Raw genomic sequence first — 25,482 nt, forward strand, 5'->3', positions numbered from 1 at the left:
ATGCACTCTTAATTATGTGGGGATGTATTTGCCTGTGTCTTCCATGGGAGTAGGGTCAATATAATGCATGTATAACTCGGAAAGAATGTTTATTCTATTATCTTAAAGACTCAGGGTTTAAACAACAGTACAGTGGGTTTTCTGGGAGTTCAAAAGCTACAAACATGGAACTTAGAAGCCAGAAGCCCTTGTATTGTAGAAAGTAATTGGTGTAAACCTACAGTAAGGCTGAAGAAGTTGAAGTCTCATGAGCCAATGTGTTTGCCTTTTTCTGTTAAATGCCTGCTTCCTTGGAGTCTTTCATCCCCTCTGGCTCTTATACGCTTTAGACTTCCACTGCTGCACAGTTTCATGATTTGGTGAAGACATTCCGTTTAGCTGTATTCCATATAGCTACAGGAAAAGCTCATTTGATTAGTGAGAATCTATTAGCACAGTATGCAAAAGCCCCCCTTTGCTCATAAGTTTGTTCTAGCACTTGCACCATGATACATACAAATAGTGTGCCCTTTTCACAGAAATTCTTCACTTAACCTTCAGTACTATTTAAAAACTTATCAGAGACACACATAAATATGTGTTTTACTCACCTTATTTATGTCTCCTAAGTTCAGAGAAATTGATAGTCATAAAGAACCATTATATAAAGATTGCACTGACTGTAGCTTGGATAACTAGACATTATATTGTAGTGCAGTTTGGATGAGCTATTAAACTAATCTTTAGAATATAGTAACTTGATTGATAATTGTGACCACTCTTGCCACCCATTCAACCCTTTCTCTAACACCATAACTCATTGCACACTTCAAATTAGATTGCTTATTTTGTGTGTGTGTGTGTGTGTGTGTGTGTGTGTGTGTGTGTGTTTGTTTCTGTGACTCACTGAATCCAATCAGTCTTTATTCTAGACTCATGGGGATGAGGCCATCCTCTAGTATATGATTAACCTACCAGGAACCATAACTCTTCTACCAAGAAAAATCTCTCAGTTAGCAGCCATCAAATCCAATAGATCCTCAGGTGGTGGGGAAGAGCTGTGTACTTTTCCATTATGCATGTTGTAGGTTGACCGGTTTGATTTGTTACAGACAAGTCAAGTTATTGTTGTTTCATGAGAGCAGTGGTTCTTTCATGTCAAAAAGACAATGTATATTACTCTGGTCCTCCTGAACCTCTGGCTCTTGAAAAGTTTCTTCCCCTCTTCTTTGATGTTGTCTGAACTTTAGGAGAAAGGAGAAAGGAGTATAATAAAACATCTATAAATGGCATATTAATTGTTCTTTTCACATCAGTCATTTATGAGTCTCTCTAAATGATATAAATGTTCCTTTAAATATTGCTCCCCACTGCACAAAGATGCTTCTCTGGTACAGTCTGAGAGCTGTACTTAAAGACAAGTACCTAAAAGTACACATGGACGGGCTCGAGCTGTTTAAGTAGCAAAGGATAACCATGTTGGGCACTAATGGAAAGATATGTCCTTGGTCTGCGAAGGCTGGACCCCCCTAGTGTAGGGAAATGTCAGGGTGCAGAGGCGGGAAGGAGTGGGTAAAAAAGGGTGGGGGAAAAACCCTCAGAAAGGAAGGGAGAAGGAGATGGGATAGGGTGCTTATGGACAGGGAAAGGAGATAACATTTGAAATGTATATTAAAAAATCCAATAAAAAATCAAAAGATATTTTTACCAGGCTTTGCATGGTTACTCTCATCCTAGCATGAGGTTTTATTTTTGTTCTTTGCTTGCAGTTCTTGTTTCTTTGTTTAAGAATATCCTTTTCCACACAATTATATAAGTCATCTATTGGATAGTAAGGAATGGCTTATCTTCCTGGCTTGATGACCAATAAAATGTCTTAGTAAATCTCATGTCAATGGTAAGAACAAGAAGCATCTTCATGGCTAAGACTCATCCTTTTTTATCATACCATGTTGACCTTGCCTGTTTTCATACCTGTTTATCAGGAGATCTCTCCTTGTGGCCCAACAATCAGTAAATGAAGAATCATTGTTACCACCAAGGTTAATTCCCAGGACTTACTTCAGTTAATGTTAGTAGTAGCTCCTACTGGTAAGTCTGGAGCAACAAAAATTAATATTTGAGAAAATGTTAATTCAGCCTTGATAAATTTCCAGAATATTGACTGGATTGAGTTGGAAACCTCCTACTGTGTCAGAAAATATGGCTCAGTGGGAAATGTGCATGTTGTGATAAACCTGGGGAATTGTATTCAAATTCCCAGAATCCACATATAAAATATTTATGGCCACATGTACAATTGAAACTACAGCAGTACAGAAAGCAGAGGCAGGATGAACTTTTGCAATTACAGTTTGCAGTGCCACTCTACGTTTAGTAAGAGTCAAGTCTTAAGAGAAGAAAATGGAAATAAGAAATAAAACCCTGACATCTTCCTCCAGCTTTCACCCATGCATGCTCACAAATATACAGTATATACTATATTTATATATACAATAAATAAAAAACCTCATCTTAGGAGGGTTTTATAGCTTTAATATACTTGTCACAGGTAGTGGTACTATTAGGAGGTGAGACCTTGTTGGAATATGTATGTTGTTGTAGGGGTGGACTTTGAGACTGTCCTCTTAGTTCTCTGAAGATAGTTTGCTCTTGGCTTCAGTTTGATGAAAATGTAGTTAGACCTCTCAGTTCCTACAGCCACTGGCCAGTCTGGATGTCTCCATTTCCCACCATGATGATAACTGACTCAACTTCCAAACTTATAAGTCAGCCCCAATTAAACATTTTTTATAATAGCAGCCTTGAACATATTTTCTCTTTATAGCAATGGAAACCCTTACTAAGAAAGAGGGCCTTTGGAAAAGATATTTTTCTTTCCTCAGTGAGTAAGCAGCCTTTGTCTGCTGAGCGCTTCAGGTGAAGTTGTTATTCTTTGCATGCCAGATCATCTCTAACTATGGTATCAGACATGTAGAAGCTAGGTTTTTTAAGTTTAAACCTCCTACTAACTTATCATTCCCACTTTGGCCATTTCTCCTGTTACTTCTGCAAATGACACGCTGGCTACTTTGACTCACCCTAAAATAGGCCATACACAGGCAGGATATCTAGTCTAGTCTCCTCTGGCATCTTGCTTATGACTGTCAGTTAAACTTATTTTCCTGGGCTTTATAATATTTCATTGACTTTAGAGTTTTCTTCAGCATCTGTCTTTTTATATATTTTAATTCTAAATAAAAGTTCATTTCACTAACATCTGCAAAAACAAAACAAAACAAAACAAAACCTCGGTCCTTTAGACTAAGAGGTCATAAAACAAATAATCTTAAAGAGGACTTAAAGTTGGAATGGAATATGTGGTGGAAGATGCCAGAGGAGTCAAAGAACTGGTTAGGGCCAAATACAGTCAAAACACATTGTTACATGGATGGCATTCACAAGGAATCAATAAAATATATTATTTTTCTTTAAAAAAAACAAAAAAACAAAAACCTGGGAGCACTTGGAAAGTGAAGCTAGAGCTGACATCGTCTTGCATCATTTGCATATGATTATAGGTTTGCTCTCCCTTCCCTTTCCCCATTCTGTGTGTCTTCATTGTCTTCTTGATTTTTGTTTTTGTTTTTGTTTTTTGTTTTTATCTCATTTTCTTGTTACCCCATCTCCATGTTTTTCTCCCAGTTCTTACCATTTGTGCTACTATTGGGTATCTCTCCTCTTTGAAATATATACTTTTTTTTGGCGGGAGCACAAAGGTCTTTTCACACATAGAAGCACTAGAAAGACAGGCATTTTAAAAACACAAGATGGCCTCTTTAGGGGAAGAGACACATAACCTGATTTTCACCCAAAATTCTAGGGATGAAGATGCTTATTAGCCTGGTGATTTATACCATGTATAGAGCCAGGCCATATCAAACAGAATTGGAGATACCTAATAGTCTAGGTGACCTTTGTGTTTTATGTATGGTCAAAGAATTCTCTAAGCTTGAATAAGTGGGTTTTGAGGTAGACTAAATGAATGCTACAGTATCTGTATTATAGAGACCATGCTAGATTCTTCCTTGGGCTCTAAAGATAACCTATCTCCATAAGCTATATCCTTGGAAAAACTGACATGTTACAAACACTTCGAGTTGAAATTTGATTTAATATAGCTCTGTATGCACAGGTGATTTTATTACAACAGGAATTTTTTTCCTCAAATTGTACAGTGCTAAACTTAGCTGACAATGTTTTAACTTCCAACAGTTGATTAAGTCATGCTGAACTATAGTTCCTTCTTGTCTCTCACCCATTGTGCCTCTAGCAGCTCTGGTCTTTGTAGGAACCCCCATGCATCTTCTGATGGAGAGGGACTCCTTTTCTGAGACCATCCTAACTCACTTCTAATGACCCCATAAAATCATCATTCAACTTACTGTTTGGGTTCAGGCTGTTAGCTTGTGTGGTTCTACCTGTGAGATCATTTGGCGGGGTTTCTCACTGATATGTTTGCCACTAACCATTTTTCATCTGGAGTTAGAACAACATTTAAGTGTATTTGAATGTATATCTGGAGAGCTGCTGGGTGACACAACGAGTGATTTAACCATTTTCTCCATATTCTCACTATGTAAAGAATCAGTGTTTCTAACTTATCAGATGTGATGTAGATAAGGGGTTATGTTTCCCGTAATATTCTGAGGATTGGTTTTCCTGAAATCCTCCTGGCTGAGACATCTTGGAGGATTTCATAAAACATTTTTCTTCTTATTCTTAAACATATATCATCTCCTTTCTACTTTTCTATTGTTTATAAGGCACAGTCCTGGTGTCCTTGTTGTTTTTTTTTTAAAGATTTATTTATTCTATATAAGTACATTGTAGCTGTCTTCAGACACAGCAGAAGAGGGCATCAAATCTCATTACAGATGGTTGTGAGCCACCATGTGGTTGCTGGGATTTGAACTCAGGACCTCTGGAAGAGCAGTCAGTGCTCCTAACCCCTGAGCCATCTCTCCAGCCCCCCCTTGTTGTTTTCTACAGGACTCTACCTCAGCTAATGTGAGATTTACAGAATTCAAAGATCGAGTGTACCATCCTTCATTTGATCAATAATTTTAATATATTGGAGGGAGAACTCTATCTTATTCTACGGTGAACCAGAAGTCTGTCTTATTACAGCATTTGTTAGCATACATATATGCATACAAATATTATCCCATTACTTTACATTTAATAATTTAAATTATTGAATATTAAAAAATGGTCGGTTTAAATGTACATCTTTCAAATGTGAAATTTACAGAAATATAGTTCACACAGTACTTCCTAAAACAGTATTATATTTTTGTTTCTTTCCCTTATTATTATCTGCCACTCTGTGTTGGCTTACTTTCAGACACTGAAGCAGCTTATTTGCCCATTTTAAAGGAAAACAGTTGCAGTGAGGAAGAAACAGCCAAATAATCCAAACAGAATATAGCTCATACAAACAGTAAAATCTTTCTTTCAAGAAAAGCTTGAAACATAGTTCGTCTATTATTGCCTCACAGCAGCCAACATAGCAGACAAGCCAAACAAGAAGCTACTAGCATCTTAAGTCCCTAGTAGTAGGGGTTGTGAAATCTTCTATTTAAGTAATATTTGTTCTCCTTTAGTTGTTGTTTAAGTGGGTTATATATTGCCTCTGTTTCAAACCTAGGCCTAGTCCTGGAAGCTTCTAGCCTCTATACAATCTTATCAAGGCCTAGAATATTTTCAGTTTCTGAGACTTCCTGTTGTATAAGCTCAGTTTCTCTTATTTATGATCTCTCCTTGGCTCATTCAACTCAGCTGTTCTTGGTCAAACTCCTCCTCAAGCTGACTGATTCTATCTGATTTTTCTCAACCTTTCCACTAACTATTCTGATTGTTGAATACCAATTTTGCCAATCTGTTCTGGATTTGCCAATCTGGATTCTCATTTCCTGGCTCATTCAATCTTTACCTATTTCTATCTTGCTCTCTGTGTTTATCCTGTCTCACTAAAACTCTTCTGGTAAAACTGCCTCCTTTGTCTCTCCCTCTAACCTGCTCTCTTAAGTAGGTTCTCATTCCTGTTTATTGAAATGTTGGACATATCCCATTCTGCCAAATCTTTTCTGATTCGTCACTTTTTTTGCAACTCAATTAGCCATCATTTTCAAATATGGGTGCTTCGTTCTACAAACTAACTTAACTTCATTGTTTGGGATTAAATGTGTGTGCCAAGGGGATGTCTATATTCTAACTGACTTCTATTTGATTGTTTTTCAAGAACAACAAAGAAAAGAACATAACAGAATATGCAATTTGCACTGGCAGAAGGGATTTCCCTTCTAACAAGAGTAATAGAATATGAGAATGTTTCTTTCTAACACTAGTAATAGGTGGCTAGATAGGCTTTAGTTTACCAGGCCTTAACATCCTCCTCAGTAAAATCTGGAAAGAGAAAGAAAGGAATTCATGAAGAAAAGCATAAAAGAATGCTAATATATGATAGTGAAATACTCAGAATTATTAGTATATGGGTAGTCATGTTTGATAATTTAATATAAAACCAAAAGGGTGACTTGAATTGGTAGTACAGGTGAATAACCAACCCTCAATTCCATACCTACTAGCTTTCCAGAAGCAAAAGCAAATTCTACTTGGTGGATGTATGACTTATGTTTGGGAGTCATCATTTTCTGGCATGTTCTTGTGTGATCTTGAAATGTCATAACAAATTTTGACATCATCCTTTTTTGAGGTAATCAATGAATATCCTTCCATGGAGTACTTAGCTAAAGCTTCATTAATCCCATATTTGCCTGCTTCACTTCCTTTGCCTCAGGAAAATTTCAATTTTTCAATCTCAATACCTTCACCATCATCATCAGCTTTTTGTTTGTTTAGGTTTTGGGATTTTGTTGGTGTTGTTTGTTTGTTTACTTTTAAAAAAAGTCATGAGTGGGAGCTTCTGAGGGTACAATGGGATAGTAAACTGTGCCAAAATCATGAACATCCACACTGAAGCTCTAAAAATACTACATCTGTACTTCCATATGTGGTGGTTCCATATTGTGGGTATTTTGGGGAGTGCAGTGAGAAATTTGCAAGTGTCCATGTGGGGTGATGACTTGTATAGTTATCCATATATGTAAGAAGAGGTAGAGCTGAGTCACATGAAAACACCACTCCTTAACTGCTTCAATAATTACAGGTCCCCAAGAACCTGATGCATAAGAAATTACTTAACCCAATTCAGGCACTAATAACTGACAGTGTTCCCAGTCCTCTTTTCTACAACCTGTTTGGGGTTGTTTGGTTTTGATTTGGTTTGTTTTATCTTTTATCTGGTGAGTTCCTGGGTGACATTTTTAATTCAACAATAGTCTCTTTAACATATTGCTGACACCGGAAAAGGTCACAAAAAGGCACGAAGATGTGTGATTTTTGGCAAATTCAGCTACAGTCTTCCAGAACTTATCTAGCTCAGGAGTAGCCTGAGTTCTACTAGAACAGCCAGTTCCTTAGCAAACTCCCCATGAACATGCCTGGCTAGTTTCTCCTCTGCTCCATATCTGACTTTCCCCACCCAAAGCTTACCAAATCCACACCTGGTCAGAATCCCTCATCTCCTCATTCTTCTCATCTTTTATCTGTAGACACTAGAAAATCATCTTGTCAATAAACATTGAACCATATTCAGAACAAACAACTGTTCTTTCTCTTTATTAAACCCCATGAGTCTGTGAGATTATCTCTGTTTTTATAGAATGATAGAAAATTACCAAATGCTAATATATTTCACTACAGAATACATCTATCATCATCTAAGGGGGAAACAGCAACAGCAACAACAAAACCCATCCGTCTGATATCACTACAAATTTTCACATCATTTGTAGCAATGAACAATTTAGGTAATTTTTCTGAGATAACCATCATACCTGTTCATAGTAAAACATCTGGAATGCTGATATACATAGCAGATTAGAGTGGTTCACATTTGATAAATGATAATAAAATTCTTCTCAACATTGACTGAGACGTCATGAGTAGGGCTACAACTAAGATAGCAGGAGGGCAAGGCTCTGATGACAACGTGGGACTATTAACTTTGCTCCAGATAGAGGGATACAGCTACAGATATTGTATATATTGGATGTGCTTCATTTAGTTTTCTTGGTGACACCATAAGATACCCAAAGGATTGTTTTTGTTTCCTTAATTTCTTATAGAATCATATGAATATATGTGAGATACAAAGTAACTGTCTGTGCCCCTTTCATTTCTGCTTCGAAACCTTCTGTATGCATACCTGATATAAATACTTAAACAGGCTTCCCACAAATGTTGTGTGCACCATCCTTTTGTCTTTTTTTCAATCTTTCATTTATTCTCTACATAGATCAAGAACTCTGTACACCATAATGTAAAATTAGGGGTTTCTTGTTATGACTTTTTTAACAGCCAATTTTTATTGAATAGTGTAGACTTATATTTTTCTCAGTCCTATATTTAATAGTGGCTCTTAAATGCTTTAATCTATTTTCAACCCCATCACTCAACATAGGTAGTAGAAAAGAAAGGTTTTTTATTATGTGGGGCCATGGGCCGGTTGAGAAATTTTTCCTTGGAACAAATTCCATTTTACTTGTCAGGAAATCAGCAGTTTAGTTCACAGAAAATATCTGTGACAGCCTAATCCACTTACCAACACTTCACAAATATGCCAGTTGTTCAGTAATATAGGATTGGGATAGGAAACATGAATTACCAACAGTGGCAAGGCAGTGGAGATAGCCTGGACCCCTCAGAATCTGAATGAGTCAGCAGGAGGAATCAGAACGATTAGAGACACCAGGGGAAGTTGTTTGCTGTGACCTTTCCAACATAATGAAGATCAGCAAAGGCTCAAGACCAAGAAGCATTGCAAAGCTGACTGTGCAAGCAAGCCAACACACACACACACACACACACACACACACACACACACACACACACACAAACACACACACACAGTCTCACACGCAGAGATAGAGAGAGAGAAACACACAGCCACACACACACACACACACACACACACACACACACAACCACCCCACACAAACACCAGGTTACTGTCCAGTGAATCCTATTTATACTCCCTCTATACATCACAAGTCCTCCATGGGTCTTGCCTCACCATGTAGCTTTCCTCAGTACATTAGTCTGTCTTATCAACTCCATGTGAGTCTGTATCAGCTGACATCACTTTGCCAATTGGCCTGAGTCATCACAAGTGGCAAAAAAACTGCAGGAACCTCATGAGAAGTATCTGGTCCCTTTCTTTTCATGGAGTCATGAGAAATGAATCTCAACAATACAATGTAAGGCGAACCAATACACACATGTCATAAAGGAAGTGTCCTTCATCACTCATCCTTTAATGTGCCTGCTTTAGCAAAGCATCCTTTCACCTGTGGCTACTTCAGGAAAACAGTCTTCATGGCAAAGCACCATCCAACATAACTGACTTTACATGGAAACTAGAAATTTCCACTTCAGAATAGCACTAAGAGTTGGAGCTGGAGAGATTATTCTGCTGTTCATAGCACTTGCTGCTCTTTCAGGTGACCTGGGTTTGGATGCTAGCACCCACCTCGGGTGTTCCAAAGCTTCCTATAACTCCAGTTCTAGAAGATCTAATGCCTTTTTTTTCTGGATGCTATAGATCCATGGGCACATGTGGAGTACACAGAGATAAGAAAGAACACATACAGTAAATAAATAAACCTAAAATCTATGTACATTTTTCTCTTTTATTTCACTTCTTTCTTTTGAAACAAATTCCAAAATGTTTACTACCCACTCTAATTTTGGTGTTAATTAGGTACACTAAAGGGGGCTTTCAGTTGCTGGACTTCAATATTTTGATAGCTGGATCTTGGTTGTAAGCCTCAGGAGAAAAAATGGCTAAATAAGGAACTAGACCTTGTTTGCTAACATGAATACAGTCTAATGGTTTCTAGGAAGTCAGAAGGAATGAAGGAGGGCAAGGTCTTCCAGCGTCATGTTTGCCATACTCAAGCTTATCACTCCCTTGAACCATGCTCCTTACTGCATGTTCTTCCAGCAGTAACAATTCCAACACTATGCTGCTTCATTCCTTTAAGGATGTTTACCAAAGCTGCCTTTCTGGCCTACTGGTGTTATCTTGCAAAGGTAAACAAACAATACAAGACATTTCAAACTAGGATTTTTATCTTAGACAGTGTTATCTTTCTGGAATGAATTTTTCTTACTCAATAAAATTTTCCCAGTCCCATTCACTGACATAAAATTTCATGATTTTATTTGTCTTTGCAGAGAAATAATTCTGTTATGTCTATGTACTACCTTTGTATTATCTCTGCTTCTGTTGATAAACATTGAGTTTGATTCCATGTCTTAGTTATTGTACATATAACTGTGATAAATTTCTGCAAATACTTCTGCACCAGAAGGGTATAAAATATACTTTGGGTGTACATGCATGAGTAATAAAAGTGGGCTAAACTTGGTAGTTTTACTCACATTTCTTTTCTTTCTCTTTAAAAATATCTTCAAAATGATTTGCAGCATTGCAAAGCTGACTGTGCTTCATCATTCTACACTCCAATCAGCAGTGTTCACCTTTCTGCTACATTCAGTATTTGTTATAATTTGTTTTCAAGATGATGGTCTTTCTGAATGGGGTAAAACAATCTCTAAAAGCACTGTAATCTGTTTCCCTGGTGGCTACAGATGTTGAGAACATTGAAAACATTTCTTAGACATATAATTTATTTTTCTTTTGAGAAATTTGTACTGTTTTTAAATTGTTTGCTTGCATTTTTAATAAGTACTGTTGCAGAATATTTGATCACACTATGAATCCCAAGATTATGCTATTTCTTTGGGGAAAAAAGCCCTGTTTCTTGGTGTGCTGTTGTTCTGCCCTTAGCACATACTTTTAGGCCATTTGACTGTAATAAAGACAAGTTCTTATATTTAACATCAAAGAGTGAATGTGAAGTTAGAAAGAAGCACCTGTTTGAAAGTGATATCTAGTTGAGTAGACAAAAAACAGGAGTATCAGAGAAAGATTTGAAGGAATAGGATTATTCTTCTCTAAATTGAAAAGAGAGGAAAGGTAAGTAAGTTAAGACGGAGTCAGAGAAAAGAATGAGGAAGGTAGTTTAACTAGGAGAGTTTTTTATTGGCTATTTTATGTATTTACATTTCAAATGTTATTCCCTTTCCCCCTCTCCCATATCCCATCCCCCTTTCCCTACTTTCATGAAGATTCTCCAACTCCCACACATTCACTCCCACCTCAACACCCAGGCATTCCACTATACTGCACAAATGAACCTTCACAGGATGAATGGCTTCTCCTCCTATTGATGTCAGACAATGCCATCCTCTGCTATATATGGATCTGGAGTCATGGGTTTCAACATTTGTATTCATTAATTGGTGCTTTAGTCCCTGGGAGATCTTGGGGTTTCTGATTGGCTGATACTGTTGTCCTTCCTATAGGGTTGCAAACCCCTTCAGCTCCATCAGTCCTTTCTTTAGCTCCTCCATTGAGGTCCCCATGCTCAGACAGATGGTTAGCTGGAAACATCCTCATCTGTATCAGTAGGGTTCTGGCACATCCTCTCAGGAGACATTCATATCAGGGTCCTGGCAGGATGCACCTCTTGGCATCAGCAATACTGACTTGGTTTGGTGGTTGCATATGGAATGGATGCCCAGGTGGGGCAGTCTCTGGATGACCTTCTCTGCAGTTCCTGCTCCAATCTTTGTCCCTATATTTCCTCCTGTGAGTATTTTGTTCTCCATTCTAAAAAGGACTGAAACATCCACATTTCGGTTTTCTCTCCTGTTGAGATTCATGTTTTGTGAGTTGTTTCTGGGGTATTCTGAGCATTGGGGCTAATATTCACTTATCAGTGATCATTCTTTTCTGACTATGATAACTCACTCAGGATGATATTTTTTAATTTTATCCATTTGCCTAAGAATTGGCATGTATGGGCCACATGGGGCAGGCAGGCTCTGAATGGGTGTTCCTTCTGCCTCTGTTTTAATCTTTGCCTCCCTCTTCCCTGCCAAGGGTATTCTTGTTCCCCTTTTAAAAAAGGAGTGAAGCATTCGCATTTTGATCATCCGTCTTGAGTTTCATGTGTTCTGTGCATCTACGGTAATTCAAGCTTTTGGGCTAATAGCTACTTATCAATGAATGCATACATACCATGTATGTTTTTCTGTGATTGGCTTACCTCAGTCAGGATGACATTTTCCAGTTCCCTCCATTTGCCTACAAATTTCATAAAGTCATTGTTTTTGACAGCTGAGTGATATTTCATTGTGTAGATGTACCGTATTTTCTGTATCCATTCCTCTGTAGAAGGACATCTGGTTCTTTCCAGCTTCTAGCTATTATAAATGAGGCTGCTATGAACATAGTGGAGCACGTGTCTTTTTTATATGTTGGGGCATCTTTTGGGTATATGTCCAAGAGAGGTATAGCTGGGTCCTCAGGTAGTTCAATGTCCAATTTTCTGAGGAACTTCCAGACTAATTTCCAGAATGGTTGTACCAGTCTGCAATCCCACCAACAATGGGGGAGAGTTCCTCTTTCTCCACATCTTCACCAGCATCTTCTCTCATGTGAGTTTATGATCTTAGCCATTCTCACTGGTGTGAGGTGAAATCTCAGGGTTGTTTTGATTTGCATTTACCGTATGACTAAAGATGTTGAACATTTCTTTAGGTATTTCTCAGCCATTCAGCATTCCTCAGCTGTGAATTCTTTGTTTAGCTCTGAACCCCATTTTTTATATGGTTATTTGTCTCCCTGCAGTCTAACTTCTTGAGTTATTTGTATATTTTGAACATAAGCCCTCTATCTTTTGTAGGATTGGTAAAGATCTTTTCCCAATCTGTTGGTTGCCGTTTTGTCCTAACCACAGTGTCCTTTGCCTTACAGAAGCTTTGCAGTTTTATGAGATCCCATTTGTTGAGTCTTGATCTTAGAGCATAAGCCATTGGTGTTTTGTTCAAGAAATTTTCTCCAGTGCCCATGTGTTCGAGATGCTTCCCCACTTTTTCTTTTCTTAGTTTGAGTGTATCTAGTTTGATGTGTAGGTCCTTGATCCACTTGGACTTAAGTTTTGTACAGAGTGATAAGCATGGATCGATCTGCATTCCTCTACATGCTGACATCCAGTTGAACCAGCACCATTTGCTGAAAATGCTATCTTTTTTACATTGGATGGTTTTGGCTCCTTTGTCAGAAATCAACTGACCATACGTATGTGGGTTCATTTCTGGGTCTTCAATTCTATTCCACTGGTCCAACTGTCTGTCCCTGTACCAATACCATACAGTTTTTATCACTATTGCTCTGTAATACTGTTTGAGTTCAGGGATAGTGATTCCCCTGGAATTCCTTTTATTGTTGAGGATAGTTTTAGCTATCCTGGGCTTTTTGTTATTCCAGATGAATTTGCAAATTGTTCTGTCTAACTCTCTGAAGAATTGGATTGGTATTTTGATGGGGATTGCAGTGAATCTGTAGATCACTTTTTTTAAAATGGCCATTTTTACTATGTTAATCCTGCCATTCCATGAGCATGGGAGATCTTTACATCTGAGATCTTCAATTTCTTTCTTCAGAGGCTTGAAGTTCTTATCATACAGATCTTTCCCTTGCTTGGTTAAAGTCACACTGAGCTATTTTATATTATTTGGGACTATTATGAAGGTTGTTGTTTCCCTAATTCCTTTCTCGGCTTGTTTCTCTTTTGTGTAGAGGAAGACTACTGATTTATTTGAGTTAATTTTATACCCAGTCACTTTGCTATAGGTGGTTCTCAGGTTTAGCAGTCCTCTGGTGGAACTTTTGGGATCACTTAAATATACTATAATGTCATCTGCAAATAGGGATATTTTGACTTCTTCTTTTCCAATCTGTATACCTTTGATCTCCACTTGCTGTTTGATTGCTCTGGCTAGAACTTCTAGAACTATGTTGAATAAATAGGGAGAGAGTGGGCAGCCTTGTCTAGTCCCTGATCTTAGTGGGATTGCTTCAATTTTCTCTCCATTTGGTTTAATGTTATCTATTGGTTTGCTGTATATGGCTTTTACTATGTTTAACTATGGACCTTGAGTTCCTATTCTTTCCAGGACTTTTATCATGAAGGGCTGTAGAATTTTGTCAAATGCTTTCTCAGCATCTAATGAAATGATCATGTAGTTCTTATCTTTCAGTTTGTTTATATAATGGATTACGTTGATGGTTTTCCATATATTAAACCATCCCTGCATGCCTGGGATGAAGCCTACTTGATCATGATGGATGATTATTTTGATGTGCTCTTGGATTCAGTTTGACAACATGTTATTGAGTATTTTTTTCTTCAATATTCATAAGGGAAATTGGTCTGAAGTTCTCTTTCTTTGTTGGGTCTTTGTGTGGTTTAGATATAAGAGTAATTGTGGCTTCACAGATGGAATTTGGTAGCGCTCCATCTGTTTCAATTTTGTGGAATAGTTTGGATAGTATTGGAATGAGGTCTTGTATGGAGGTCTGATAGAATTCTGCACTGAACCCATCTGGACCTGGGCTCTTTTTGGCTGGGAGTCCTTTAATGACTGCTTCTATTTCTTTAAGAGTTTTGGGGTTGCTTTAATGGTTTATCTGTTCCTGATTTAACTTCAGTACCCGCTAACTGTCTAGGAAATTGTCCATTTCCTCCAGATTTTAAAGTTTTGTTGAATATAGGCTTTTGTAGTAGGATCTGATGAATTTTTGAATTTCCTCTGATACTGTAGTTATGTCTCCCTTTTCATTTCTGATTTTGTTCATTTTTACACACTCTCTGTGTCCTCTCATTAGTCTGGCTAAGGGTTTATCTTTCGTGTTGATCTTGTCAAAGAACCAACTTTTGGTTCTGTTCATTCTTTGTATGGTCCTTTTTGTTTCTACTTGGTTGATTTCAGCTCTGAGTTTGATTATTTCCTGCCTTCTACTCCTCCTGGGTGTATTTGATTGTTTTTGTTCTAGAGCTTTTAGTTGCTGTCAAGATGCTGATATATGCTCTCTCCTGTTTCTTTCTGCAGAAACTCAGAGCTAAGAGTTTTCCTCTTAGCACAGCTTACATTGTGTCCCATAAGTTTGGGTATATTGTATCTTCATTTTCATTAAATTCTAACAAGTCTTTAATTTCTTTCTATATTCCTTCTTTGAACTGTTTATCATTGAGTAGAACATTGTTCAATTGACATATATATGTAGACGTTCTTCCCTTATTGTTGTTGAAGACCAGCTTTAGCCCTTGTTTGTCTGAGAGGACACGTGGGATTATTTTTATCATTTTGTATCTATTGAGGCCTGTTTTGTGACCAATTATATGGTCAATTTTGGAGAAAGTACCATGAGGTGGTGAGAAGAAGGTATATCCTTTTGTTTTAGGATAAGATGTTCTCTAAATATCTGTTTAGTCCATTTGGTTCATGACTTCTCTTAGTCTGTCTATGTCTCTGTTTAATTTCTGTTTCCATGATCTGTCCATTGATGAGAGTGGGGTGTCAAAATTTCCTACTATTATTGTGTGAGGTTCAATGTGTGCTTTGAGCTTTAATAGTGTTTCTTTTATGTATGTAGGTGCCCTTGTTTTTGGAGCATAGATATTTAGGATTGAGAGTTCATCTTGGTGGATTTCTCCTTTGATGAATATGACATGTCCTTCCTTATCTTTTTTGATGACTTTTGGTTGAAAAGCGATTTTATTCGATATTAAAATGGCTACTCCAGCTAGCTTCTTCTGACCATTTGCTTGGAAATTTGTTTTCCAGCCTTTCACTCTGAGCTTAGTGTCTGTCTTTGTCTCTCTGGTGTGTTTCCTGTAGGCAGCAGAATGCAGGGTCCTCATTGCATATCCTGTTTGTTAATCTATGTACTTTTATTGGGGATTTGAGTCCATTGATGTTGAGAGATATTAAGGAATAGTGATTGTTGCTTCCTGTTGTATTTGGATGTGAGATTATGTTTGTATGCTTTTCTTCTCCTTGTTTTGTTGCCAAGACGATTAGTTTCTTGCTTTTTCCAGGGTGTAACTTGCCTCCTAATGTTGGCCTTTGCCATGTATTATCCTTTATCGGGCTGGATTTGTAGTAAGATATTCTGTAAATTTGGTTTTGTCATGGAATATCTTGGTTTCTCCATCTATGTTAATTGAGAGTTTTGCTGGATACAGTAACCTGTGCTGGTATTTGTGTTCTCTTAGGGTCTGTACGACATCTGCCCAGGATCTTCTCGCTTTCATAGTCTCTGGCAAGAAGTCTGGTGTGATTCTGATAGGTCTACCTTAATACTTTACCTTTTTACCTTACTGCTTTTAATATTCTTTCTTTCTTTGTACATTTGGTGTTTTGACTATTATGTGACGGGAGGAGTTTCTTTTCTGGTCCATTCTATTTGGTATTCTGTAGGCTTCTTGTATGTTTATGGGCATCTCTTTCTTTAGGTTAGGGAAGTTTTCTTCTATGATTTTGTTGAAGATATTTACTGGTCCTTTGAGATGGTAGTCTCTTCTATACCTATTATCCTTAGGTTTGATCTTCTCATTGAGTCCTGGATTTCCTGTATGTTTTAGACCAGTAGCTTTTTCCATTTTACTTTATCTTTGACAGTTGTGTCCATGATTTCTATGGAATCTTCTGCTCCTGTGATTCTGTCTTCTATCTCTTGTATTCTGTTGGTGATGCTTTTATCTACGGCTCCTTGTCTCTTCCTTTGGTTTTCTATATCCAGGGTTGTCTCCCTTTGTGCTTTCTTTATTGCTTCTATTTCCATCTTTAATTCCTTCACCTGTTTGTTTCCTGGAATTCTTTCAGTGATTTTTGTGATTCTTCTCTATAGGCTTCTACTTGTTTATTTATGTTTTCCTCCATTTCTCTAAGCGAGTTCTTTATGTCTTTCTTGTAGTCCTACATCATCATGATCACATGTGATTTTAAATCTAGATCTTGCTTTTCTGCTTTGCTTGGATATTCAATGTTTGCCTTGTTGGGAGAATTGGGCTCTGATGATGCCATGTAGTCTTGGTTTCCGTTGCTTGGGTTTCTATGCTTGCCTCTTGACATCAGATTGTCTCTGGTTTACCTTGTTCTGCTATTTCTGACAGTGGCTATATCGTCCTATAGGCCTGTTTTTCAGGAGTGTTGTACACCTGTTTCCTGCTTTCTTTCAGCCAGTTATGGCAACATAGTGTTCTGCTTTTGGACGTGTAGTCTTTCCTGTCTACTGGTCTTTAGCTGTTCCTGTGGGCCTGTGTCCTGAGTCCACCAGGCAGATCACTTGGAGCAGAAAATTTGATTTTACCTGTGGTCCCCTGTGGCTCCTGGGCAGTTCCTTTTGAGCTCCTTGTGAGGGCGGCAACCAGGAGTGCCTATGCTGCCTTTCCCATGCCTCCTGTGCACAGGGTCCCAGATGTCGTTAGGTGATTTCCCCTGGAGTCAGAGATGTGGGCTGAGTGTAGTCTCTTCTTGCTTCCCAGGTATGTCTGCCTCTCTAAAGTTTTAGCTCTCCCTCCCATGGAATTTGGGTGCAGAGAACTGTTGATTGGGTCCCTTCTTGTCTGGGTGGTGTCCGGACCACAGGGGACCTGCCGCTCGAGTGCCCCTATCTTCCAGTTTCCAGAGGCCCTAAATAGTTTCCTCTTGAGCCAGGGATATGGGCATGGGTGGGTAGTATTGGTGGTCTCTCCTGCTCTACAGTCTCAGCAGTGCCCACCTGTCTGGGCGGTGAGCTCTCTTTCCCAAGGAGTTTGGGAGCAGTGAGCTGTGGGCCAGAATCCGCCTATAAGAAACATTTTTAATCTATTTCATAAACAACTTTTTCAGCTTTCTCAAATAACATTGCAATTTTTTTCTACAATGCTCTGATAGGCAATCTTGTCTCTCCGCTGACTTATTGACGTTTTAAGTTCTGTATCAACCATACTTTTTGTAACCATCTTGTACCTGCTTTTATCCAAATACCAAAATTTTGTATTTTCTCAGTCTCTGTGACACTGACTGCTAGACAATCCAATTGACTGTACCTTCCAAACACATCTCCAAAGTGCCCTCCTACCTGTAATCAGTCCAAATTCCTCCCTCAAACTCCATTAATATCCCATTGTGGCCTGTGTGATGGACAGTTCTTCACTGGCCCCTACTTGATCATGGGGGTTAGGGATGAGTTGGTGCAGAGTCAGCATCACAGATTATGTGAGAAAGTGAGAAATGCCATAGCTCATCTGCACACAGCTGCAAGCTCATTTAATACCCGCCACCCATGTCCTCATTGGTCCTAAGAAAGTATCTATTCTAAACAGCAGTTCCTGCTGAGATGGATTTTATTTGCACTACCCATCATTGTTCTCTCAGGCATTCCTCAATTAGGTCCTCCTGCAGGAATGCTGGTGTCAGAAGAAGTCTTCAATTAGGTCCTTCTGCTTGAGAAGCTTTTGCAGCTGCACAGTCTCCCAGCATTTACATAGAGGTGGCACCACCATTCCTGCTTCATGTCCATCCTTTTGTTTTTAGATATTTACAGCCTAGTGGGAGCAGGGTGCCAGTGCTCCAACGTTGTTGGCCCCACCTTGGAGGACTGCCAGTATACTGTACTTTGCCTGTCTTATGTTGTCCTGTCTTCCAGATCTTACCTGACCTTGATTACCAGCCCTCAGACTACCAGCCCTCAAAGAGATATAACTCTGGAGGCATGTCACACAATGGGGTTGGGTGGGGATTAGGAACATGCTGCATTGTGGTGTCGCAGGTTTCTGCCATCCATGCTTTGATCAGTTCCTTAGAGGGGGCCACAATTGGGATTTTTGAGAGTCATCAGCACATTGAGGGTTGCCTTCTTTTTAGAACACTGCCTGGAGATGTGCTGTGTGAGGCACTTAAACAAAATAATTATTAGTATGACCATTCCTCCCATCATAGCATAAGTGGCTATCCATAAGAGGTCAAGGAGCCCCTTAATATTGTCCCACACTTTTCCCAAGAACCCAGCATCTAGGGACTGCACAGATATGCTGGTCACATTGAGGTTGTTTATATTTTACCTTAATGGTACAGAATAGTTAAAGAATTTGTCTGACTGGATGCCTTTAAAATACTGAGCCAACTGCTTTCAAGCTTCAGTGGAGTTATGTACCTGGTAAGAGGTTAGGCAGAGTAAATGAATCCCGCGGTTGCATGCCAATAGAGACATGTCCCTAACAAGTGCCAACTCTTCTGCCAGTAAGTCAATCTGTTGTTTTAAAATGTGAATGGCTTAGTAAAGATGCTGACTTAGTACATATTGTGCCTGTAGCACCTCAGCTGACTTAAAGACTACAGCATTGATAGTCTCTGCTGTAGTGGCTCTCTTGGTCAAACCAACAACAGCTATTATTGCCCCAGTAATATCTTTTTGATGTTACTGCAACAATGGCAGCTGTAATACCAAAATCTCTCTTTCCTTGGTGTAGGTGTTGTAAGTAAGGCTGGGCCATCAGAGTGATGACAAGAAAGTTGGTGGTATTTACTACAGGGATCCACGTAGTGTACTTTGAAAAGGAAAGTGGAACCCTATATTAAACTCTTGATGATTTGCATAGTTAACTTAGCTACTATAATTTATATGAAAATCAGTGAAGCCTTGGTGCTCTAGAACACTGATGCAGGATAGACCCTGAATACCTTGTACAATCTTTATGAAATAGGATAGAATCAGTGTCTACCTTCATTTACCACCTGTTTTAGTGTGATATCCTAATGAATTTGAGACCTGGGTTGAAATGACTGCTGCATTAATAAAAATTTTGACTGAATATCATGTACACAGGACATACAATGTGACTGATAGAATTTAGGTTATAAAGATCATCAGAAATATCTGCTGCCTTCCCTTTGTGATAGAATACTGGTGACTAATATCACTTTCCCCCAACAACATATATTTGAAGAACAGATAGTCTCATAAAACAGACTGAAATTTAAATTATGTCAAAACTTTACTTTGAATATGGGTACTGGAACCTTACATAATATTCCATCAACAAGATTAGTTTCTGAAGTCACATGGCATATCTTTTATAAGTAAAACAATGACAGTCTTCCTAACCGTGATATGTTATGGGCTAAGTCCCAAGTGAAGTCAGGGATGCAAAGAATACTGTTTGCCAGGTTTGAGGTCATCCTGTAGGGAACTCAAAAGTACCATTGTTCTGAATCTCTCTATAAGGAGTGTTGGTTCTTTTTCTTCTGTCTTCTAGGAAGGATTGAGAAAAACTCCAGAGCCTCCTCAGGATGCTGGTGGTTCTGCTGACAGTGGTCCTGCTGCCCCTGAGCTCAGTTCAAAGCTCACATGAAGGTATAAGGAAATAAGTTGGGGTGGATTTTTTGTCTAGTGCTAAGAAAAAATACTGTAGGAAAAAGGGAGGTAGATGGAGGTTATCAAATTATGATCAATGTATTATGTATACTGAGGAAGCTAGTGTGTTGTATAATGGGTGCAGGAGAGATGAAAAAGATAAATGTACATCAAAATTGCTAGGAAAATAGAGAATTGGATAGTAAGACTGACACTTTATACAGTAAGATAGGCATCTAATGATAGAAAAGTCAAATTTACACATTTTTGAATCTATAAGTTGATGCAGGGATTTCATACATGAATACTTTATATAGAGTTTTCTTTTCACTTCCTTTCCTCAACTCATCCTCCGTTTCCTACTCTTTCTCAAATTTGAAACTTCCTTATTAGTACTGCAACTACACACATATACACAGACAGAGAGAATGGATGAAGAAGGGAGGGAGGGAAAGGAATAGAGAGAGATATATAGAGAGAAAGAGAGAAAGTGATAGAGAACTGTCTATCAAGTATTGCAGCTATGTAGAGGTGTTTAAGGCTGACTACTTGGGTTTGGATTCATCAACTAGAGAAAACTAGTTCTTCACCCCTAGAGAAAACTCATTCTTCCTCTCTCAGCCACTATTGGATACATACAGCTCTTCATTTATCAGTAGATTTTTACTCTCACATTCAGAATACACTTACATGTAGCACATGTGACATAGTATAGATGTTTATACTTTTATTATCTTCTTGAGAAATCTTGCAAACATAAGGAAAGAAAATAATGAATTAAACTGTCATAATTATGTAGTAAAACTTGGCCTTGAAATAAACATAGCAAATGCTAGTTTTAAGTTTTGAAGGATTCTAGGACAGCAAAATGTTGTCTTCACTTTTGGCAGGTCATTGAGATTCAGTAATCACACTCTTTTGAAGCATTTCAGAATATTGTTGTTAGGCTCACACAAATTATAGAGATGATGAATAGAAGTCACACAAAATAATTTATGCAACTCTTCCATACTGCTAATTCTGGGTGACACCAGTTTGAATAAGAATATGGCCTGGGTTCTAATCCAGTAGTAGCTTGCATGTTCCCCAAAGGAGAACTGACTGCTGAGAGAAGGCTCCCAAATGCAAAGCCTACTTATTTTGACTTCTTTATGGCTTGTTAAGCTATTTCACTCTTTCTCAGCATTCCCCTAAAACATACTTAGTTTCATTTTTAATACTGAACAGAAAATTCTTTCTTTGCTTCTTATCTCTGCATATCATTATTGATACTACAGAACAATTTTCAGTGTGAATATTCAGAGAATCTGGTGAGAACATTTTATTTTTTTATCTTTCTTGGTTCACTCTCCATTTTTAGATCCTTGAAAAACTCTCTTTGTCTCAATGCATAGTATGTGCAGTGAGACTAAAGTTCATAGAAAGCCTATCATTACCATATATAACTTTGTTTCCTGGGGATTGTAATGCATTTAATCTAACATCACATTTTGTGGAGAAATTTAAGAAAATCTACTCATTTCAGGAGCATAGATAAGAGATACCCAAATTAGTTGAGTATAGAAAAACTATCAAGACCAAGAAATGGACATGATGTTAGTTGGCTTCTGACAAATAGGTCTAGACTGCCAATATGTGATGAGGTCAGACAAATGCAAGGTAATGTTACTCTCTTACTTTCTGGATGATACTTACAGTGACAATGTATCTGGATGAGCATACACTTAAGAGACTAATACCTGGAGAACACACATTCAGAGTCTCTGCTAATAGTGGAAGTCAAGAGGAAACCTCTCAAACAGGAGCACCTCACAGTGAAAGCAGCTACTTACATTCACACTCTTCACCTCCCTTCCTTCCTCCATGGTGGAGAAAACCACTCCCATACCCACCACCCAACACCTACCACACCACCACCCACACAGACCACCACATATTGGGGGGGACCACACACAACCTCGCTCTCCTCAACCTGACCATAGCAACCAGACTCATCCTCTTACTTCTCACCCAGACCATGGCCACCAGACTCAGCCTCTTCCTCCTCACCCTGATCATGGAAACCAGACACAGCCTCGTCCTCCTCATCCAGACATAGGCAACCAGACTCAGCCTCGTCCTCCTCACCCCGACCATGGCAACCAGACACAGCCTCGCCCTCCTCACCCTGACCAAGGCAACCAGACACAGCCTCGTCCTCCTCACCCTGACCATGGCAACCAGACACAGCCTCGTCCTCCTCACCCTGACCAAGGCAACCAGACTCAGCCTCATCCTCCTCACCCTGACCATGGCAACCAGACACAGCCTCGTCCTCCTCACCCTGATCAAGGCAACCAGACACAGCCTCGTCCTCCTCAACCAGGTCAAGGCAATCATACTCACCCTCGTCCTCCTCACCCAGACCATGGTAATCAGACTCAGCCTCGTCCTCCTCGACCAGGTCAAGGCAACCAGACTCAGCCTCGTCCTCCTCACCCTGACCATGGCAACCAGACACAGCCTCGTCCTCCTCACCCTGATCAAGGCAACCAGACACAGCCTCGTCCTCCTCAACCAGGTCAAGGCAATCATACTCACCCTCGTCCTCCTCACCCAGACCATGGTAATCAGACTCAGCCTCATCCTCCTCACCCTGATCAAGGCAACCAGACTCAGCCTCGTCCTCCTCACCCCGACCATGGCAACCAGACACAGCCTCGCCCTCCTCACCCTGACCAAGGCAACCAGACTCAGCCTCGTCCTCCTCACCCTGACCATGGCAACCAGACACAGCCTCGTCCTCCTCACCCTGATCAAGGCAACCAGACTCAGCCTCGTCCTCCTCACCCTGACCAAGGCAACCAGACACAGCCTCGTCCTCCTCACCCTGACCAAGGCAACCAGACTCAGCCTCGTCCTCCTCACCCTGACCAAGGCAACCAGACTCAGCCTCGTCCTCCCCATCCAGACCTAGGCAACCAGACTCAGCCTCGTCCTCCTCGACCAGGTCAAGGCAACCAGACTCAGCCTCGTCCTCCTCGACCAGGTCAAGGCAACCAGACTCAACCTCGTCCTCCTCTACCTGGTCAAGGCAACCAGAATCAGCATCCTCATTCTCCTCTACCAGATCATCCTCCTCACCCTGACTATCAACGTACACCACAGCAAGATGGAGGCAATCAGTTAGGATCTCAACCTCCTCCTCCTGCCTACTGACACAGGCACAAGAAGAGGTAATCATATATAACACCATCAATTCTTACTAAGTGACCCCAAGAAAGCACTAACATTGTTTCCAATAAAATCAAAGGACAAAATGATAAGGCCAGCTACTTCACTAACCTAAATTCAGTGTCTGCTAAAGTTATGCTTTATTCACTCAGCAAAGACCTACACTTTCCTCATTTACAGAGCCCTAAATTAAACTGAGAACATACTAAGCTAGACGGTAATGGAAACACAATTCTATATTTTTTAGTCCAATATTTTCTTTGCTTTTTAAAAATCTTCTGTACAATATTTATTTTCTTGAAGTGTTATATCAGTGTACTTTATTTTTCCATTGTTTTTGTTTTGTTTTGTTATTTATTTATATTTGGCCAGCATTGGTGTGGGACTCTCTGTCTTCTCTGAAGTTTCTGCTTCCTTTCTCAACTTCACCGATTTTCCATCTCATGCCTTCATCCTAACAAACTTAACTCTGCTTAACACAAAAGTGTTCAGGTTCAATGTCTCTCTTAAGACTTGTTTCTGTATCTTGTAGACTTTCAAATGATTGCTTGGTTCATTGACACATTCTCAAACTAAAAGTAAAATAAAATAATAATTTAACACCGAAAATCAATATGCTGCTAAATTTTAAATTTCTATCTTATTTTTAATTCTCCACATCTCTCACTGAAAACCTTATTAAGAATTACTTTTATGATACTGTGTTCAAATATTCGATTTTCCCAATGAATTATTTCATAATTATGTATAAATATTTACTGTTCATTTCAAATAATTATTTCTCAGAAAACTCCTATGTCAATTAATATAGCTTTAAAAATCTTACATTTCATTTTTCTCTACCCGAACTTCTTATATTTATTTACAATTATTTGTTTCTCTTTTCCTCACTCTATTGCTTCTTTTTCATCTTCACTCTTCTTTATAATTGTACAGCATCTATTACATAACTATTTCATGATAATTTGTTCATTCCCTGTTCATAGGTACTTGTAAGTATTCCAATGTCTCTGTTAAATTTAACAGTGACCACTCTGTCACATCACTTTTCCTTTCTAAAAGCAACTGAAAGATAACTTAGAATAACCTGTATTTCATCATGGTAAAAGCCACAGTTGAAAGAACATACTGTGTTGGGTGACTAATATGAGCAAACAAAACATTATAAGGAACAAGAAAGTGGGAAGGAGACAAAAATCCATGAAGTTGGGCTTTTTGCTATTGTTAATGAATGCAGAAGGAGCCAGAAACTGTTTCCTATAGTGATCCAGGTCTATGATCTTTATTGGCTTTGTTTTTTATTTGTATATAGGAAATGATAAAGTACTCATCAGAAGTTATGTCACTGAAGCTATCCTTTGTCATCTCAACACTTAAAAGACTGAATGCAAGATTGACCTATACTACACATCACAAGTTACACAGATAAGGTATACCATTGGAAGCTAAACTATATCTTCAGTTTCACAATAAAAAGCCAGAATGCAATTTCTTCTTGTGTTGTCTCTTTTCTTGATGGATGGAAGGTAAGGATACAAAAATTAGAACATCCATGACTGTTTTTCCTGTGTGTTTTTGGAAAACTTCTTTTCCTCATTTACCAATGAGCTCCATTTTATGTGAAGATATGGGTTACTCTCAGACTGATCTTCATTTTACAGAGTAAAGGAAATGACATAAGCTATTTTAATAATTTTTATTAAATCTTACCATTTTACAGAGACAAGGAATGCATAGCATGCAAATCACTGATTCTTAAAATTTCTATAGAAGAACCAGGTTCCTGAGATGGATGTGGCTCTAAGCTGGTTCTCTCATAAACCTTTTCCCTGATTTCAGTTCTGGCTTTTCATATGCTTAAAAATTTTCTT

The 25,482-nt window shown here is 38.8% G+C and overlaps 1 protein-coding gene across 2 annotated transcripts in view; it reads left to right on the top strand.

Annotated features, from left to right (window-relative positions):
- Positions 1–25,099, top strand: part of Prb3 (proline-rich protein BstNI subfamily 3) — a 35,929-nt gene extending 10,830 nt beyond the window's left edge. Inside the window, exons 1-4 of one of the 2 annotated variants that reach the window (NM_139184.2) lie at positions 20,294–20,398; positions 22,413–22,652; positions 22,848–23,613; positions 24,924–25,099. In NM_139184.2, coding sequence (NP_631923.1) covers positions 20,335–20,398; positions 22,413–22,652; positions 22,848–23,596 — 1,053 coding nt within the window. In that variant the 5' untranslated portion in view covers positions 20,294–20,334 and the 3' untranslated portion in view covers positions 23,597–23,613; positions 24,924–25,099. Of the gene's footprint in view, positions 1–20,293; positions 20,399–22,412; positions 23,614–24,923 lie in introns of those variants that run through there. The other variant, XM_087655899.1, reaches the window with a different exon arrangement.
- Positions 25,100–25,482: the final 383 nt, after the last annotated feature.

The sequence above is a fragment of the Rattus norvegicus genome, chromosome 4 (genome assembly GCF_021556685.1).
Source record: "Rattus norvegicus strain SHRSP/BbbUtx chromosome 4, alternate assembly SHRSP_T2T, whole genome shotgun sequence".
Classification (NCBI taxonomy): domain Eukaryota; kingdom Metazoa; phylum Chordata; class Mammalia; order Rodentia; family Muridae; genus Rattus; species Rattus norvegicus.